The sequence below is a fragment of the Agelaius phoeniceus genome, chromosome 8 (genome assembly GCF_051311805.1).
Source record: "Agelaius phoeniceus isolate bAgePho1 chromosome 8, bAgePho1.hap1, whole genome shotgun sequence".
Lineage (NCBI taxonomy): Eukaryota > Metazoa > Chordata > Aves > Passeriformes > Icteridae > Agelaius > Agelaius phoeniceus.
In genome coordinates this window covers 38,052,367-38,070,260 of record NC_135272.1, presented here as the reverse complement: position 1 = coordinate 38,070,260, position 17,894 = coordinate 38,052,367, and the positions used below count along the sequence as shown (strand labels likewise).

The 17,894-nt window shown below is 45.4% G+C and overlaps 2 protein-coding genes across 4 annotated transcripts in view; one reads left to right on the top strand and one right to left on the bottom strand.

Moving 5' to 3' along the window:
• The window catches only part of CRYZ (crystallin zeta), a 61,423-nt gene extending 44,363 nt beyond the window's left edge, over window positions 1–17,060 (top strand). The window contains exons 1-9 of one of the 3 annotated variants that reach the window (XM_077182667.1): window positions 8,711–8,854; window positions 9,375–9,502; window positions 9,840–9,992; window positions 11,228–11,391; window positions 12,013–12,064; window positions 13,344–13,493; window positions 13,891–13,992; window positions 14,140–14,235; window positions 14,497–17,060. In XM_077182667.1, coding sequence (XP_077038782.1) covers window positions 9,392–9,502; window positions 9,840–9,992; window positions 11,228–11,391; window positions 12,013–12,064; window positions 13,344–13,493; window positions 13,891–13,992; window positions 14,140–14,235; window positions 14,497–14,658 — 990 coding nt within the window. In that variant the 5' untranslated portion in view covers window positions 8,711–8,854; window positions 9,375–9,391 and the 3' untranslated portion in view covers window positions 14,659–17,060. Of the gene's footprint in view, window positions 1–8,710; window positions 8,855–9,374; window positions 9,503–9,839; window positions 9,993–11,227; window positions 11,392–12,012; window positions 12,065–13,343; window positions 13,494–13,890; window positions 13,993–14,139; window positions 14,236–14,496 lie in introns of those variants that run through there. The other 2 variants (XM_054638502.2, XM_077182666.1) reach the window with 2 other exon arrangements.
• TYW3 (tRNA-yW synthesizing protein 3 homolog) lies at window positions 4,066–8,732 on the bottom strand. Its single transcript, XM_054638503.2, has 6 exons — window positions 8,574–8,732; window positions 8,202–8,282; window positions 7,393–7,491; window positions 6,523–6,594; window positions 6,123–6,256; window positions 4,066–5,935 (listed from the first exon to the last, which is right to left on the bottom strand). Exons 1-6 carry the CDS (start codon window positions 8,730–8,732, stop codon window positions 5,731–5,733), a joined length of 750 nt encoding a protein of 249 aa, XP_054494478.2. The 3' UTR covers window positions 4,066–5,730.
• Window positions 17,061–17,894: the final 834 nt, after the last annotated feature.

The window sequence follows — 17,894 nt, the reverse complement described above, 5'->3', positions numbered from 1 at the left end:
TTGCTCCCAGCCCAGGGGCTGCTGCATGAGTTCCCTAGAGTGGGAAACCTTCTGCATTAGGAACTTCCCAAAGGACAGGATGAGGAGCACCCATGCAGGTGGATGGGCGATGCTGGGGTGCTGGTGCAGCAAGAGCCTGCTGCCCACCTGACCCCTCACTGGAGCCCCCCTGGCCTTTGGCCTCCCCTGGTCAGGGGCCACCAGTTGGATGGAGCTGGTGCTTTGCTGTCCCAGTCCTGCCTGGACTGTCTGGAGTAGGCAAAGAGACATTAACCATTTGACCCATAGGTTATCCTGATGGGAAGTACCAAGTCTGGAACCCTGAGCTCCGTTTATTGCATTTATTTTCTGGTTCAAGCAGGGAGAACTGCATCTGTAAATATTTCAGTATTTATGTGAATATTTTTTCCATCTTCTCCAAGTACATTGTGATTTTCATATGCACATCAGAGTTCATCGTAGAGGTTATTCCAACCAAAGCAATTCTGTGATTCTAGGGTTTTCTAGGGAGAAAATATCAAAACAGAGGACTTGGACAATGTTCCTTCTGGCCATCACCTGTGAAGGCCACAGCTGCCCTGGGCAGAACTAAGGACTTTGCCTGATGCTGCTGTTCTCCCTGACAGAGTGTTTAAAAACAGATGAAACTTGATGCAGAAAAAAAGAATCGGGGGGACCTGTGCTGGGGGAGACCTGTGCACAGCTTCACCTGAGTTACCTATTCTAATCCTGTGGAAATCATGACGATGTTTTGATAACAGTAGACATTTGTGATCAAAATACCTCTTATTTCAATGATTCAAGGACAAAATGGGAAGCTGTTGTCTCCCTGGATGAATGTGAGATATTTTATGAAAGGTATGATCAGTGTGTTTGGAGAATGACAAAATCTCCTCCCTGTCTTGGGAGGTAACTGCAGTACTGGCTGTGCAGCAGAGTCCCTTACTCCTGGTTTGTGCTGTGAAGGGATCTGTGTCTTATTTATGTCTGTATTTTAAATATGATTTGAAAAGAGACTGATTCAAAAATTTTCAATGACCCAGTGAAATCTGAACTACTTATAGCAAGACAAGAAGTATAATGCTTCAATCAAAATAGCAACTTGGAATGTGTTTTATTAAACGGAGTTCATTTAATACTACCCCAGAGTGCTGTGGATGTGAAAACACATTCTTGAATTGGAACTTTCATATCTAGGTAATAGGAATGAAGGGAAAATTGTCATTTTTAATATTGTACATTTTGGGACAAATTCTGGTCTCATATAGAACTACCCACAGCATTCCTGAGTATTTTCCAAAACTGGTGTGTCCCTGGATCCTGTATGTCACTACGAGGTGAATATGTTACAGGAAAAACAAGTAGACCCTGCACAGAGCTCTAAGTGAAATCCTGGCAGATTTAGCTTTCCTATCATTCTCTCTGCAGCATTTTCAAGGTGTTTCAAGTGAGAGAAAACAAAACAAGTCTCAGACTAAGTGCGATTGAAGAAAACCCTGAAATAAGACATCAAGGGATGCAAAATAACAGAAAAAAAGTGGATTATTTATATAAACTCTGGATGCATTTGCCTTGTAAATATTTCTTGAGTTTTGCTAGCAATATTATGCAAAAATATTTAAATGAGCAGATTTTAAAAGAGCAGTGCTGCCTGTGTAACATGGATGCTGAATCTATCGGGGACGAGCAGTTGGGAAGTGATGGGGCCATCTCTATCTCCATTAGTGGACAACTGCTGATCATCCCAAGGAAAACAGTTTTTTCCCTGCCAGCTGTTCGGTATTTCGGGAGTTTAAAAGGCTTCTGCTACCAGCCGGAGCGCGAGCGGGGGAGGCACAAGGGCTGATTTTTCCCGGACGCCTGGCGAGCTCACCGGCGCGGGGAGCGGGGCCGGCGGCTGCGGGGGCTCCGCGCTCGTCGGTGCCCACGCTGGGCCTCGGGTCCCGATCCCCCTCGGTCCCGCCGCCAGGCACCCACCGGGACATGAGGCCAAGGAGGGACTGGCGGACCAGAGCAGGCGCGGAGAGCTACGCTCCCGGCGCACTGTTAAAATACGATCAAAAAGAACTTACTAGGTCCTTATTTAGAGAAACGAAAAATCCTGTTCCGTTCACACGGAAGAGCCCCAGTGCCTGTACGAATGAATTCTCATCCGCCGCTAGTGCTGGTCGCGCCGGCACCTTCCACCTCTGCCCGAATCCCCGAGACAGAAGGAGGGTGTCAGCTGAGCATCGAGGGGACGAGTCGAGCATCGGGCTCTGCCCCCGCGGCATCGCGCTCACCGCCCGGTGCGGGCTGCGGCAGAGCCGGGCGGTTCGGAATGCAGCGGAGCCGGCGGCTCGGAACGGAGCCGAGCCGGACGGTTCGGAACGGAGTAGAGTCGGGCGGTCTGGGCAGAGACAGAGCCGGGAGGTTCGGGATAGGGCAGAGCAGAGTGGTGCGGGCTGGGGTAGAGTCCGGCGGTTCGGAATGGGGCAGAGCCGGGCGGTTCGGAATGGGGTAGAGTCCGGCGGTTCGGAATGGGGCAGAGCCGGGCGATGCGGGATGGGGCAGAGCCGGGCGGTTCCGAATGGAGCAGAGCCGGGCGATGCGGGATGGGGCAGAGCCGGGCGGTTCCGAATGGAGCAGAGCCGGGCGATGCGGGATGGGGCAGAGCCGGGCGATGCGGGATGGGGCAGAGCCGGGCGGTTCGGAATGGAGCGGAGCCGGGCGATGCGGGATGGGGCAGAACCGGGCGGTTCCGAATGGAGCAGAGCCGGGCGATGCGGGATGGGGCAGAGCCGGGCGATGCGGGATCGGGCAGAGCCGGGCGATGCGGGATGGGGCAGAACCGGGCGGTTCCGAATGGAGCGGAGCCCGGCGGTTCCGAATGGGGCAGAGCCGGGCGATGCAGGCTGGGGCAGAGTGGGTGTCCTCTGCCAGCTGGGCCAAGCACCCAACAACCAGGTTCTGAGCTGTCAGAACTGCTCCGCAAAAATCACAATTACAACTATAAAAGCTGATTTCGAGAAAAATATTTCTCTTTTCTCGGGATCCTACAGAAAATAAAAACAAGCTTTTCCCCTCCAGTATAAAATTAACCAAAACAGCATATCTGTTCAGGTACCATAAATAAACTGCAGCCTGAAAGCAGAACAAGATCTTTCATGTAATCTCTATATGGAATTTGGGTGTCATTCTCTGATTTGAAAAAAAAAAAGCTGAGAATTCTCTGACCTTGATCTCAGGTAGCTGCCTGCTGTCACACCACTGCCAACACAGCATGTTTGACAGCAATTCTTGCCAGCTTTATTTTCTCCTGGTGTGAAGAAATTAAGTGAGCAGCTCAGGAAATTTAGGTATTTATATAATTTTTAAAGACACAATTTTTTTAAAGACACATTTTTTCAAAAAAAACACCCAGTATGCTCCCCTGGGGTACTTTCAACTATGGGTAGATCAGAAGTGAAACATCTCCCATTATATCCCACTATGTAAAATCAAATTCACAAGATATTACAAAGTAATTGTGTATTTTCAGTAACCAGAAGTACTGAAGAGCTGCTAAGCCTCCAGTGCATTATACATATAATATGATAAATTCAAAAACTTGAGACTGATTAAATTAAATTGAGACTTGGTTAAATTCAAGTGAAGCCCTGGCAGGAGTGGAAGCTGAGAGGTGCAAAGCCACCCTGGTCTGGAGATGTTTAACCCCATGTGAGAACACTGATTTCACTGCACTCTGCAGCTGTCACTGTCATGCTCTTGTAAACCATTTTAAGTATCTGAATTTCAGACGAAGCTGTTTCAAGCGAACTCTTGTGCTCCTGACATCTGTGATTTGCATGTACAGAATTATCCCAGCGAATGGGTCAAGTGACTCTGTGCCCAAGTGCATGGATGCGCCGGGGAGCACAACTGGCTGGGAACCTGTGGCACAGCCACAGGGAATGCTGCGGCGCTGATTTGAGTAGTTTCCTGGTGTGGATGTGAAATGCTATGGGGTGAGAAATGACAATCAGTTCCTGGAGTGAATGAACCCATCTGTGTCCCCTGAAAAAACTGAGAGCACAGGGAGTGAAATTGTAATTTAAAAAAATTTAACACAGTGAGAGCAAGTATAAAAATACCTTTTAAATTAATTAAGTGGCTAAGCACACTTACAAATGATAAAGATTTGACAGTTTTAGGAGTCTTGTTGCTTATTGAATTTCCCTGCAGCCATAAGCCCCAGAATCCCCTTTTCAAGGGTGCTGCCTCCAGCTGCCTCTGGATGCTCTTCCCAATTCCTGCCTGTGCCCTGCACATTGACAGCCCAACAGAATCCCATACAGCAGCTGGAAATAAAACACAGCTTGATAAAATTAACCTCAAAATGAGCTGGTGCAACTTGGGTGAGCATGGGGCAAGATGTAAGGGCAGCAGTGCATGGAGGAAGGTGTTGCTGGTCCCAGAAACCTCCTCAGCATCACCCTCTGCAACCTTGGATGGATGCAAACAGTTAGGGTAACATTTTTGTGTTAAGATGCCAAAAAGTCTTCCTGAATGTTTTTATAATTTTCAGAGGAACGTGGGATCAGTTTCTGACAAACTGTATTTCTCAGAATGTAAATACTGTAGTGCTGTTACACAGGGTGAGGGTTTGGGCTGTTACAGGTCTGTGGGCACTGCTTGTGGTTGGTGCTGGTGTCGTCAGTCCCTTGAGCCATATCCAACAGTGCCAGACCTTTTAAGAAATGTCACACGCAGAGGAGGGTTCAGACTATTCTGAACAAACTCCCTGAAATCCACAAGCAACAACTACTCCTCTGTGTGCAAGACGTGCCCTCCAGGTGGTGAAGAGGGATCTGCAGGAATAGTGGGACTCCCAGCAGTGGGGATGGCAACAGGGGATCCCCAGGAATTTGCTAAGGCAGCAGCTTGGGGAGGACCATCTGCATGGAGGCAGATGCTGCTTTTTGTTGATGGAAGCCCTGGAGTTTCAGTTCAGCCCAGACAGGCAGTTGACCCTCAGAGTGGAGAGGAAGGTCTGTGGAAAATGGTGACTGCAAAGGTCTGACACAAGCCCGCATCCTGACAGTGCTGCAGTAACACCTGCGGCAGAAGCCATGTCCCCACACCTGAGGAGCTGCTGTGCTTTGCCCTGCTGTGGCCTGCTCCCACCACCTGCCTGCTGCCCCACAGGCTGTGGGACTCCAGTTTTGCTCACACAGCTCCTGGCCAGCAGCTCTGCACTGTTAGAAATCACGCCCCTGGGTTGAGTCATACTTTAGCCAGTCCACCCAAACGCACATGAGGTCTGAGACTGGTGTACACAGCGCTACTTTGGAAGGTTTCGGTGGAATTTCCACCGCATGTATTGGATAGTCTTCAGTCTTCAATGCTTGTCCTCCCCTTCCTGAAGGAGAAACCTGCAGAGCCAGCTGGCTCTGCAAAACCCAGAAGATGGAAGTGAAATGCTGCCACAGAGAACACAGTGAAAAGCTGCAACAAACCAGTTATTTCTAAGACAACCGATGGAGGACCACTTTGTTAATTTAACAGTACACTTTAAAAACTCCCAAAACATTCTATGGCTTTGTTCTCTGTGTCCTGTAGCTACACCTGCTCACTATTCTGTTAATTACCTTTTTTTCTGGTCAATGTCCATGAGAATATTACTACTTGGAGCACAGGAGTATATAAATATCTTAAAAAGAGCATTACAATAACTTTTTCAGTTCGCCATTTGCTTTCAAATGTCTTAGTCTATATCATGATTTCAGCAAACAGACCAAGACTGCTTTCAGTATCATCCAGGGGTTCCAGCTCTCTGCTGGGATCAGCCTGTTCCTGAGCAGTCCGTCTCTTTCTTCTATGCACGTACACAGAGTGGCTCTTCTCTGGCCCCTTGGGAAACAAGGTGTCTGCAGGGAGAGCAGCTTCCAGAGCCAGCTCCAAGCCTTTGTGGAATCTAGATAGAAACAATTCTGTAGTTACTGTTTTTATACATTTGCTCAGGATCTGAAAATTACTCTGAGAAACGAATGCTTTTAGAATGTAATCAAAACATGCAAGGGGAGAAAAGTAATTACTAACATTTTACTTAATACTGAAGAAAAATTAGATGTCATGAACAGAACTGGTGTTTTCTTACAAACCTGTCAATCCTCCTTATGTTTTCTTCCATTTTCTGATTGGCTACATGTACCAGAAATTCAATATATTCTTCAGAGACCATCAATCTCCCTTTGTGGCTCAATGGAACTTCTAAGCAGTGAGTGCTCCGCACAGCCTGAAAACACACACATGATTTACCTGGAATAAAGTTTTTTAGTTTATGAAGGTTATTTAAATAATGTAGGGAGTTCATTATAGTAAAAAAACTGCTTATCCATACGATTATTTAGGTTGCTATCACCTAAAGCAGCAAGCTATTTGTTTGCTATAGCATGCCCTGTGACAGCTCCTAAGCACCAGTCAGGTCTTGGCTGATAGAAAAATCAAGGTTAACGTAACAACACAACTTCATTACATCCCTCACAGTAGCAGAGTACTTACCATTGTAATTTTTCCTCCTCTGCCAACTGTAATACCAGAGTTCCTGAACCCAGAGTCAATAGCCACTGAATGCTGCAGAAAAAATAAATACTTTAACAGGTCTTGTACACTTTCACAGCAAAAAATATTTATGGATGCCTTGCAATGCAATGTACAATCTCAATTTTGCAAAAAACATATTCAAATCATCTACCCAGTCTTATTAAAAAATAGTTACATTAAAATCCTTTTTAAGATCAAACCCACAAATGGTGGGTGGTTTTCAGAGGCCCACAGTGGATCCTAATTGAATCCATCAGTGCAGAAGGGATGCAATGTCTCCCTGGGCACTGAACTGTTTTATCCCAATGAGCTGGAAGCTCACAGGCAGTCGTGCCACGCGCTGACAACGATGAGCGCAGCTGCACTCTACGTGAGTCCCTCAGCTCTTCTGCACTAATGCCAGAACAAGCCCAGCACAGCACACATCGCTCTCCGCAGTCATACTGGAAAAGCAGAAGGCAAAGGCATCGTTCAGTGCACTGAAAATGGAGCCAAATGGCCTGGCTGGTAGCAACGTACCATCTAAAATCCAACCCCTTCCGCCAGTGAGAGCAGCCCAGGCCCCTCAGGTAGCGTTTCATACAGCAGTCTGCTTCAGCTCTAAGACTGAATTGCAGGCTAGTCTTCTTTCTTTCTAAGTACAGTAAAACCCTCACCAAGTTTAAAGCTGTGTTTTTTCATCAGCTTACTTTACTACTCTAATTATTAAACACACAGCACACCTGGGACTGTTTCTAAGTGCAACTGCTTACCCAGGAGCCAATACTTTTATTTTTGCAGGCAAGAATGTAACAGAACAATGCCACATTGCACTTGACGTGGCTTTACCAGCAGCTGCGCATCCTGCAGCTCTCGACATAGCACGTGAAGAACAAATGGTTCAAACTTGAACACAACATCACCAGTGGCTTTCTTGAGTGCTGTCATCTGGAAAATATACCAAAATATTTATATAAAAATCAGAGTACTTCCTCTTGTAAGAGTTAACAAGACCCTACTGCATACTCCTTGGCCTGAAACTTGAGCAAACTTTGCTTTGCTGGAACAAATACTAATGAAAACAAATATTCTGGAGGATGCTCCTGTGCATGTGTGAGAATGTATATGTATGGTAAAGTGAACTACAAATTGAGTGAGAACATGCTGATCTTGCAACTGCCTCTTTTGTGGGACAAAGCAATATATGCAAAGAGTAGATTATTTTGAAAGCATACTAAAAATGAAAAACCCTGCACTACAGATGTTTTTAATTTCAGGGTATTTAATGATACTAAATTAACAATGCTATATAAGAGATTCTCTGTTACACCATCTTCAGGTATCTGTCTGCTAGCACAGCAAGCTGGGCTCAAGAAATTTTTTTTAATTCAAGAGTTTTAAATCTGACTCCAGACAGCATAAAATTATATAAGTTTCTGGAATATCAGCTGCCTTTAAATTTGATACTGAGTTTAAAAGCATTCTCTTAAAATAGGCCTGAATAATTTATTAAGCAACACATCTAAGGAAAAGTTAATTTTGAGAGTCGAGTATCAATTCATGTTAGTAGCAGGAATAAAAACCCTTTGACACCATGTGTTTTCTATGACAACTGGAGCATTTCCATGAATAAAGGCTGTATCTCACTGTGCCCTTACCACATCGCCTTTGACACATGGGTCATGTGTTACCAGGAGCCATGTGCAGTTCTTCTTCTGGATGCCCATGCCGTCCGTGTCCTAGTGATGGACAGAAACCATTAAAGTGGCTCGGTAGCTCGGTGAGGTTTAATCTTTGCTGCTACAAAAACGCTCCTTGGAAATAAAGAAGCAGCCCCTTGAAGCAAGAGCCAGTTCACACCGCGACCAGACCCACTGCCACGATCCCCGTGCCGGTCCCGGTCCCGGTCCCTCACGCACCGTCACCATCCCCGTGCCGGTCCCGTCCCTCACGCACCGTCACCATCCCCGTGCCGGTCCCGTCCCTCACGCACCGTCACTATCCCCGTGCCGGTCCCGTCCCTCACGCACCATCACGATCACCCTCCCGTCGCACGAGCTCGTGGTGCAGAAGCTCTCGCGCGCGTTCAGGAGCCGCGCCAGCTCCGCGGCTCGCGCGTCCAGCGCGCTCTTCCGGCTGGGGTCCGGCCGCGCGAGCCGCTGCGCCTTGCGCCGCGCGAACGCCGCCATCGCGGGGGGACGGCGTCCCACGGCGGACAAACCTCGGCGCGCGGCCGGGCGGCGCGGCGGGGCGGGGACGGTACGGCCCCGCCCTTCTCCGCGTTCCGCCGCGCGGCAGCGGCGCTCCGCAGGTAGGCCGTGGGCACGGGGGCTCCCGGGCGCTCCTCCGGGGAGACGGGACGAGAATACAGCGGCTCTGCACTACCCGTGCCAGGCTCCACAGCCACGGGGACACGGCCGGGCTACACGGGGGCGACGGCTGTGCGAGGCGGCTCGAAGGGGCGGGGCTTGATCGCAAGGAGCGCTTCCGGGGCACTGCCTGACCGCGAGGCGGATCAAGAGGCGGGGCCTGGCGGCGAGGCGTGTTTGTAGGCGGGGCCTGGAGGCGAGGCGTGTTTGTGGGCGGGGCCTGACGCTACAGGTGTGTTTGTAGGCGGGGCCCGGCGGTGCAGGTGTGTTTGTGGCGGGGCCCAGAGCAGCCCGGGGCCTTCCCTTGCCCCGCTCCCTCCCCTCTGGTTCGGTTTGTTATCACAGGATCGATCGCCCTTCGGCCCCGCGGTGTGTGCCGTGTTCCAGGCAGTGTCCGCAGGTCAAGTGGCTCAGGCTGCCCGTGACCTGAACAGGTACCTGGGATCTCATTGTGTCTTTTAGCAGATCCGCTGATCGCCATGGCAGCCACCAGGAGTGTGATGAGAGCGGTCCGAGTGTTTGAATTTGGTGGCCCTGAAGTGCTTAAACTCCAGTCAGATGTGTTAGTTCCTGTTCCAAAAGAAAACCAGGTATATGTGAGCTCTGTGAAGGAAAATAGTGATAATGAATGTTAACAAGTGCCTGCAGGACAGAATGAGAGATACAACCAAAACCATACACCTAGAGTACGTGAGTTTTGGTCAGTGTGTTCACAGTACTTGAGATATCATGCTTAACAAATGTGGGCTCTTTACTCTGCTGTGGGCTATATATTCCACATCAAGATTTCCCTGAAATTAGCTTCACTTTGACACTAGGTTGTTACAGAGGCTGTTTGAGGATTCAGTAAAAATGCTACAACACCATGCTGTGAATTCAAGGGCTAAATCATTTTAGTTATTGCTTAAGAAGTGTCTTTTCTTTTAGGTATTAATTAAAGTCCATGCCTGTGGGGTAAATCCTGTTGAGACATATATTCGTTCTGGGACTTACGCTAGGAAACCAGCTTTGCCCTACACTCCTGGCTCAGATGTGGCTGGCGTGATTGAAAGTGTTGGGGAACACGTGACTGCATTCAAGGTATTTACACACTGGGGTATAATTCACCATTGTTTCATGGGTCCTCTTTGGCTGATTGCTGTGCTACTGTACCTGGTTTTGTTGCTTATAATCCTGTAATCTCTTCAGGGGGGGAAACCCCTCCACAGACTGGTACAAGCACACAGTGGGATCCCAGTGGCAAACCAGTCTGCTGGTGGGACTGTGAGGAATGCTGTGCCCTCCTGAAGGTCAGAGCTCTCACAAGAGGCACTGCAGTCTGTCTGCTTAAAGCAGTGATATCTGGTGTACAAAAGTTGGGGTTTAGAGCTATTTTTCTGGCATTGCAGAAAAAGTTGAGATTGGAAGCTTCTTGCTGGGGGTAGTAATTTCAGGCAGAACTAAAAAATTTTCTGTAAAGTATTTGAGAAATGGAAATTGCTTACTTATAATGCTCCATAAATTCTGTTATTTGTTACTAAAATTGTTCAAATACCGTATTACTCCTGTCTAGTAATTTTATTTGGATTTCTCAGTGGGGAAGTCTCAGGACAGGAGAAGACAAATATTGGTTTGCTAAGAAAGATATCTATGACATCAATTTAGTTTTTAAATTGGTTCTCCCATTTAAGTCATTAGACATTTGGTCCCAAACCAACATAAAAATTGTAGGTAAAATTGAGCTGGAATTTTCTGATTTGGAATTTATGTAACAATTTTGGGAGATCTGAGAGATAGGGTTATCAAGAGAGAAGAATAATCTTTTTTCATATTTCCTGCTAACAGTTTGCTTTATCTGCTCTGTGTGACTTTTTGCTTCCTCTGCCAATTGTGACGCTCTTGGCTTGAATGAGAGAGAGATGTCTTAGGGTATATTGAGGGAATAAATATTTCCACATTTAAAAAATTTAGAAATGTTTCTTTTGTGTTTGTAAAAGCTTTTGAGGTTTTGCATTTGGAATCTGTGCATGGAATTCCTGACTTCAGTCAAAGTTCATTAAGGTTCATATTAATGAGGCAGTAGGTTTGTGTGTTACACTGCAGGGTGGGGTTATAATTATGATACTTAGACTTAAGTATAAGAAATTATACAGTTTGTGTTGCATTGATGGTATGTATCGAATTTTATAAAAATTTCTTTGACAAATGTAACTGGTTATTTTTGATAGGAGAACTGTTAGAAATAGCCCAAACCTCTGTAAATTTCATCTTAATGTTTATGAAGGAAAAAGTAAGGGAAATTATTGATTTCTCTGTGTTCTCTCCCTCCATTCTAGAAAGGTGACAGAGTTTTCACCCTTGAAACACTTTCTGGAGGATATGCAGAGTATGCAGTTGCTGCAGCCAGCAGAGTCTTTCCTTTGCCAGACAAACTGGACTTCAGGCAGGGAGCAGCGATCGGAGTGCCCTACTTCACTGCCTACCGGGCCCTTTTCCAAAAGTAAGGCACCAAATCCATGTTTGTGCACTTCAGTCTTTGGTATTTACAATGCCAAAGTTCGTATTTTCACTGTCCTATAAAAGGGGGAGGTTGGTGAGTAGGAAATGTTTAAAAACGTTACACTGATGGAATTGTCAGTTAATTGTGATCTAGGAGCTTGTGACTGTGTTTTCCTGCTAAGTCTTTTTTCTTGAGAGAACCTACCTGGAAAGGCTTCATGGAATAAAATATGTGACTCCCTTTCAGTACTCACTGGTATTTTGGCTGGGAAAGAAAAAGAGCAATAGTTCTAATTTCCTCAGTAAGCAGACAGGTGCTGTGGAGCAGAACCTCTGCTTTCCTGTGGCAGGCCAAAGTCCTGAACTGAAGCTCAGTACCAGGCTCTCACTGGCTGCTGGCTGCATGTTGCTTCAAGTCATCAGTCACAGGATTTATTTTGCCTCCTTGTTTTCCCAAAAAGGCTTATGATATCTGTTTAGCCATAAATTGGAATATAATTGGAACATAAACTGGAAGCAATGCTGTGTGAACAATGAGATTTGATGTCAGTATCTGCAACCCCATGCTCAGTCAGTATGTACTACAGTCACAGTGCCAGCATTTCTTGTGTTCTTCTCCTAGAGGCTGTGCCAAAGCAGGGGAAAGCGTGCTGGTTCATGGTGCTAGTGGGGGGGTAAGTATTCCAAGGAGGAGAGTGGTAGAGAACACTGCTCTCTGTCCTTGCGTCTGCTTCTTCCTGGGATATGAGTTATGGTCGTATTTGTATCAAGAGATTAGCAGATTAGGGTTTTATTTCAGATACTCTAGGATACACTTTCTCAGAAAACCCTGTTATTCCCAATATGTGAATATGATTTCCTGGGCTATGAGTTATGGTCATATTTGTACCAATAGATTAGGAGATTAGGTTTTTATTTCAGATACTCTAGGATACACTTTCTCAGAAAACCCTATTATTCCCAATAACTGTGAGACTGCACGAGTGCTGGTGTGAGTTCCCCAGTCAGAGGGTCACATTCTGAACAGGTGTTTGTTGCAGGTGGTAGTTGATCTGGAAGTTTTATTGCTGATAGCAGAAAGCTCCGATTTTCCAATAGATACGAATTGTTCTCAGTCCTCTGAGAATAAGTCACTGGTGCAGGGTAACTGTGCATTTCTGTTTGCATTCTCATGTTTTTATCCATGAGCCAACAGCTGGCTGCACAAGGAAAGGTACTGGAATATATAAACCTGCAACTGAGTACTACATGAAATTGCACTTCTAGTTTTCTTTGGGTTTTCTTGACAAATTTACTTTAGATCTTTATGACGCAACATTTTAGTTTATCTCCCACACTCTGCAGTTGCTCACTTTCTGGTGATGCACCAAACAGCTTCTGTGAACAGGCCAAGTTTCCTTAATTATTTGTTAGACAACAAAAAGATGAATTCGTATCTTATTCTGAGATACTAGAATGGCATTTAGCATTGTAAGTCTTTTTAAAAATTTTCATGAACTAAATGTAGTGCTTCTATTTTCACTGGAGTGCAAAGCTGGTAAGAGACACTGAGAATTCACTTTCTAAAGAAGTGTTAATAAAATTTGTGCCTGCAGATTGTCTTTGCAATGTATAATGCTGGTATTAATAGCAGGTGATTCTGTGAAGAGAAGAATTTCCTTGGATTTGTATAAAAAATATAGGGCCCAGGTTTGACAGATATTCAGCATTCTACATCGATGTGTGTCAAATGCTGATAGCTATTAAAAAACCTCAAAAATTTACCATGCCTTGGTAAATATCTTTTCTTTTTTAAAGAGTATTTGGCTGTCTTTGAGATCCAAATTATTGGCTAAAAAACACTTTACCAGACTAGCTTTTTAAATGGGGAAGTTCCAAGTCACTGGTAGACTATTTAAAATTCTAAGAACAAGGTAAAATAATTTTCTTTTTTTTTTTTTTTCCTCTCTTCAGGTGGGACTAGCAGCATGTCAGATTGCCAGAGCTTGTGGTTTGAAGGTTTTGGGCACAGCAGGAACTGAGGAGGGCATGAATGTGATCCTGAGAAACGGCGCTCACCAAGCCTTTAATCACAGAGACCCGAATTATACAGAGAGAATTAAGGTAGGCCTGTGTCTGGACTCAAGAATGCAGGTAGTGTTGTACTTAACAACATGTGAACAGTTGTTTGCAGAAGACTTTAAAATAGATTTATGTACAATCAATAGTGTACTGCCTTTTTCATTTCTACACAAGGAAAAACTTTCTCCGGCTGGAAGAGCTGAGCTTTCCTCACAGGCAGTGGCATTTAGAACATCCTACATTCAGCAAATTCTAGTGTGGGATCACATCACAAGTTAGCACAGCAAAATGTGCTACAATTCAGCTCATTTGTTGTCAGCTGCAGTACAAAGGCTGCATTGAAAATTTAAACAATGAGCTGTAAAGTGGATACTTTCTATAGTGTTTAAAATTAAAGATGGTACCCAAGGACTAAAATAACCTCCTGTGTCCTGTACAGGAGTGCACAGGGCCGGAAGGAGTGGATATCATCATAGAAATGCTCTCTAATGTCAACCTGGATGCTGACTTGCAGCTGCTGTCCCGTGCAGGGAGGGTGATGGTGAGTGTCTGTGTCCTGGGCCAGGAGGGTGTCAAGTGAGTGTGTTCCTGGGCAGTGAGGTGATGATGGGTGCTGGTGTCACCCATTTTGTGCATTCAGCATCATGCTGAACAGCTCTGACTCGATGCTTTGGACTCCTTTGGGCAGGTTGTGGGCTGCAGGGGACGCATCGAGATAAACCCAAGAGACACAATGAGCAAGGAGTCCAGCATAATTGGAGTTAGTCTGTTTCTTGCAACTGAGGTGAGAAACATTTCTATTTTTAAGTACGGTTTATTGACTTGTTCCAGCACCCTTCTATTTACAGTTAAAATTATTTGGAGGAATGGAAGAATAATTTCACTGTAACACACTTGTTAGTTCATTCCTTTATGTTTTGATTCAATCTCAGAACATCATAAAATATTTTCAGGTTGTGGAATTTGCTTTAATTATTGCATAAATTGCCAATACTATTCTGAAATGCAAAGACCTTGTCATAAACACTGTGTTTGTTACATGCAGGAGGAAAGGCGTGAATGTGCCACAGCAGTTCTTGATGGCATAGAAGCTGGCTGGCTGAAACCAGTTGTGGGCTTGGAATATCCTCTGGAGAAAGTAGCCAAGGCTCATGAAGACATTATTTGTAGCAGTGGTGCCCGAGGGAAGATGGTGCTCCTTCTCTAAAAGAGCACCTTTTCCCATTCATTTTGTAGCTGTTCTAACTGCACCTTTGCTTACATGGTTCACTGAATGTATGTTATAAACATACCTTTGATCGTGTTTGACAGTAGCAGAAAATGCTCACTTAGATGAATTAGTTAACATTTTCTTTTTGTAATGAGCAGAGTTGCATTTACTGTACAGTAATTTTGGTAGCTTTTTTGATTGATGTGGCAATAATAAATTTTCTCTGCTGGCATACTTTGTGCCGCAGGGAATGGTAGGGTTTGGTATCATGGAACATGTGAAGGCAGAGCAAGGCCACTGTAGGTAACAGAATGAAGATGCTTTTGACAGATACACAAAAATAAATAACTCACTATGTGTGTTAATTAGAACTGTTAATTCTCTTAGCCAAAAAATGTGTACTCAAATTTTGTACTCAAATTTTGTCACATAATTTACTTGAAATTAAAGCTTTTACTGACAAAATAGTTTACTTTCCAGCTGAAAAGATGGGCAGAATCTCTCAAACACGAACTGTTTGGAGCTGAGGCAGTTCTGCTTGTCTGTGCCTCTAAGGCTGAGGTGACAGAATCCTGGCCATCCAGAGGGACTGTCGCTCTGGAGCTGCATGCTGGGATTTGCCTCTTTGGAAATGACAATCATGACTGAAAGCAGCTGATTTCTGGATGGTGAATGGCTGGTTGTGAAGATTTCAGTTCTTGCTATGAGCTTTAATAAAAGTCTCCTGGATCCCTGGCTGCCCTGAGAGTGGAGGGGAGAGTGGAGGCTGCATGGCTTTGTGGCACCGTGAGTGTTCCTGTGAAATTCCTGAAATTCCATCCGCTGAAGTGGGCAGGGCACAGCCTCAGCACTAGGGCTTGTGTGCAGGTGTCTATGTGAGGTCCCTTTGCCATGACACTGGGGTCATTTCATTGTGTCTTGTTCTCATAAACCTTAAGTCCATTGCACAACAGATGGTGTTGCCAGGAAAGATGGTGGAATGTTTCTAGAGTTAATAATTTCCATTTAGTGTTTCAGTGAGTGGTTTCAGAAAGCTGCTTGGAGAGAGAAGGACGAGGCCAGCTCAGCTGTAGGACTGGCTGCCAAGGTGCAGTGGGGTCCTTCCTCCCTCTAGGCTGCCCCAGGGCACTGAAGCTGGTTCCCTTGTTTGTAGCACTTCCCACAGGAGTAGGGAACTATGGTTTTTATGTGAAGATTTAAGTGATTCACTTGGTGTAAGTGGTGTGTAGCTAGTGTCTCCACTGATTATCCAGGTGAAAGGTGCTGACTGTTCCTGCTGTCTCGAGCAGAATGTGGCCTGAGCAGTGGTGTCAGTTGGGAACCTGCTAGGGTTCCTCTTGACAGCTGTTGGAGAAAGTAAAACATCTCTTAATATCAAAGTACTAAACAGAGGTTAAAAGTAATGGTTAATGACATATGATTGTGGAGATGATGCGCATAAAAAGTATATACCTTTCCTTTATATTCTTTTATATTCAAATAATATTTCAAATAATATTCAAATAATATTTTAAATTCAGTCTTAATTTAGTAGGGGTCTATAACATGAATGAGAGGCTGATGGTTTGCAGTGGCTCCTTTCTTGCTTGGTGCTGCCACTGCATCGTGGATGATGTGTAGAGGAGAAATTCAGAGCAAGTCTCTGGTCTGTCGTTGTTGTCCCAAGGGCCGTGGTTGTAGTGGAGTTTGTCACCAGAAGGTGTCAGAGCAGTTCTGTGTTACCACATTATCGCTGCTCCCTGCCAGGTGACCCGGCAGAACAGCACAGCCCGACTGGGACTGACTTGTTGGGAATATCGTATAACGTTTATTCTCTATCAATTTCCAATGTATTGTTTAAATTGAAGGGTTTTTTTTTTATTTTGGAAGAAGTAATGTGGATAGAACTAATGAGGTAGGGCTCAGGTATGTCTGATTTGTGCAAGCCACCAATCTAGGAAATGTTGTCCTGGAGAGTCCTTGGTTCTGCTCTCTTTTTGGGACATGCTGCCCCTTGGCAGTGCAGAAAAGGATGAGGAAGAGACTGGGGGCCACAGACCATTGAATTTGGCGGAATAATTCTCAGTTTGTTGAGAATCTTCTCCTGATTTGACTGGATGGGATTTTGGAGGCAGTGGTTCCCCATTGCAGCCTGCTTGGTGCTGCCATGGGTGGTTGGAAGGGTTGAACAGGCTCTTGTATTTGTGCCGACTTTGGCATCTGCAGGAGAGGTTTGGGGTTCAAAGTGAGGAGCTGTGTACAATGCAAGGCTCTGGAAGCTGCTGTTCTATGTGTTTCTAAAACAGAAAAGAGTGGAATTGTTCTGAGAAGCAGCTGCTCTTGGTTAATCTCATTGTGCCCCAAATAAATGCTGCTTACATTTTCTAGTCATTAAAAGTCTAATTGCGTCTCTATTATAATTGTCCTGTGTCTGTTCCTGACTTCTTCCTGTCCTGCAGGATGATACAATAAGTTAGTTTGAGACTTTAATTACAGAGTTGGGAAGATAAAATATCAAGAGAATATTGATGTCAATAATTGCTCCCTTTACAGAAGTCAGATCAATATTGAGTTTGGGTGGATCATGCCACAGAAAATTTGAGGATGGTGAAGCCTTAACGTTTTGGAACAGATGCATCAGGAGGAATGGTTGTCCCTGCTATTCCTCACTGCAGGGATCTCTGCTCACGTCAGTCACTCTGGTCCCTGGAAGCATTACCCTGTTCAACCGGGACTTGCAAGAACTGCAGGAAGGAGGGAAAAATGAGCATGGAAGGGTGGTTGTGTCTCCTTTATTTCAGTAAATTGTGTGTCTGTTGCCAATGCACACTTTGGTGCTTCCTGTCATCTGGATTGAGAGATGGAAATCAGGATTGATATTGGAAGTGCATCCTGTCACCTCATGATATATTTTTAAGTTCCTGGATCTGTGTTGTATGAAAATGCCTTCTCCATACTTCTATTTTTAACTTTTCTTCTTTTCTTTTTCTTATATTCCCACCCCCACCCCCTCCCCCTTTTTTTCCTTTATTCTTTTTCTTTTTCTATCTTTCATTTCTGTTTTTTCTTTTTCCTTCCCCTCCCCTCCCAGTCCCGCAGCCCCACCCAGCCCCACCCAGCTGGAGTCTTGTGGCCAGTTCAGGCTCCTCAGTACCAGAAAGACAAGAAGCTGCTGGGGAGGGTCCAGCAGAGGGTCGCAGAGATGCTGAGGCGCGTTGCATCTGAAGCATCTTTCTAACGCTGAGAGACTGCCC

What these genes read in the sequence shown, in the direction of transcription:
- TYW3 (XM_054638503.2), bottom strand. Translation starts at nt 8,732, where the DNA reads ATGGCGGCGTTCGCGCGGCGCAAGGCGCAGCGGCTCGCGCGGCCGGAC. An exon ending in GAGGAGGAAAAATTACAATG is followed by an intron (nt 6,257 to 6,522) that starts GTAAGTACTCTG and finishes GTGTGTTTTCAG; the next exon opens with GCTGTGCGGAGCACTCACTG. An exon ending in AACATAAGGAGGATTGACAG is followed by an intron (nt 5,936 to 6,122) that starts GTTTGTAAGAAA and finishes GTTTCTATCTAG; the next exon opens with ATTCCACAAAGGCTTGGAGC.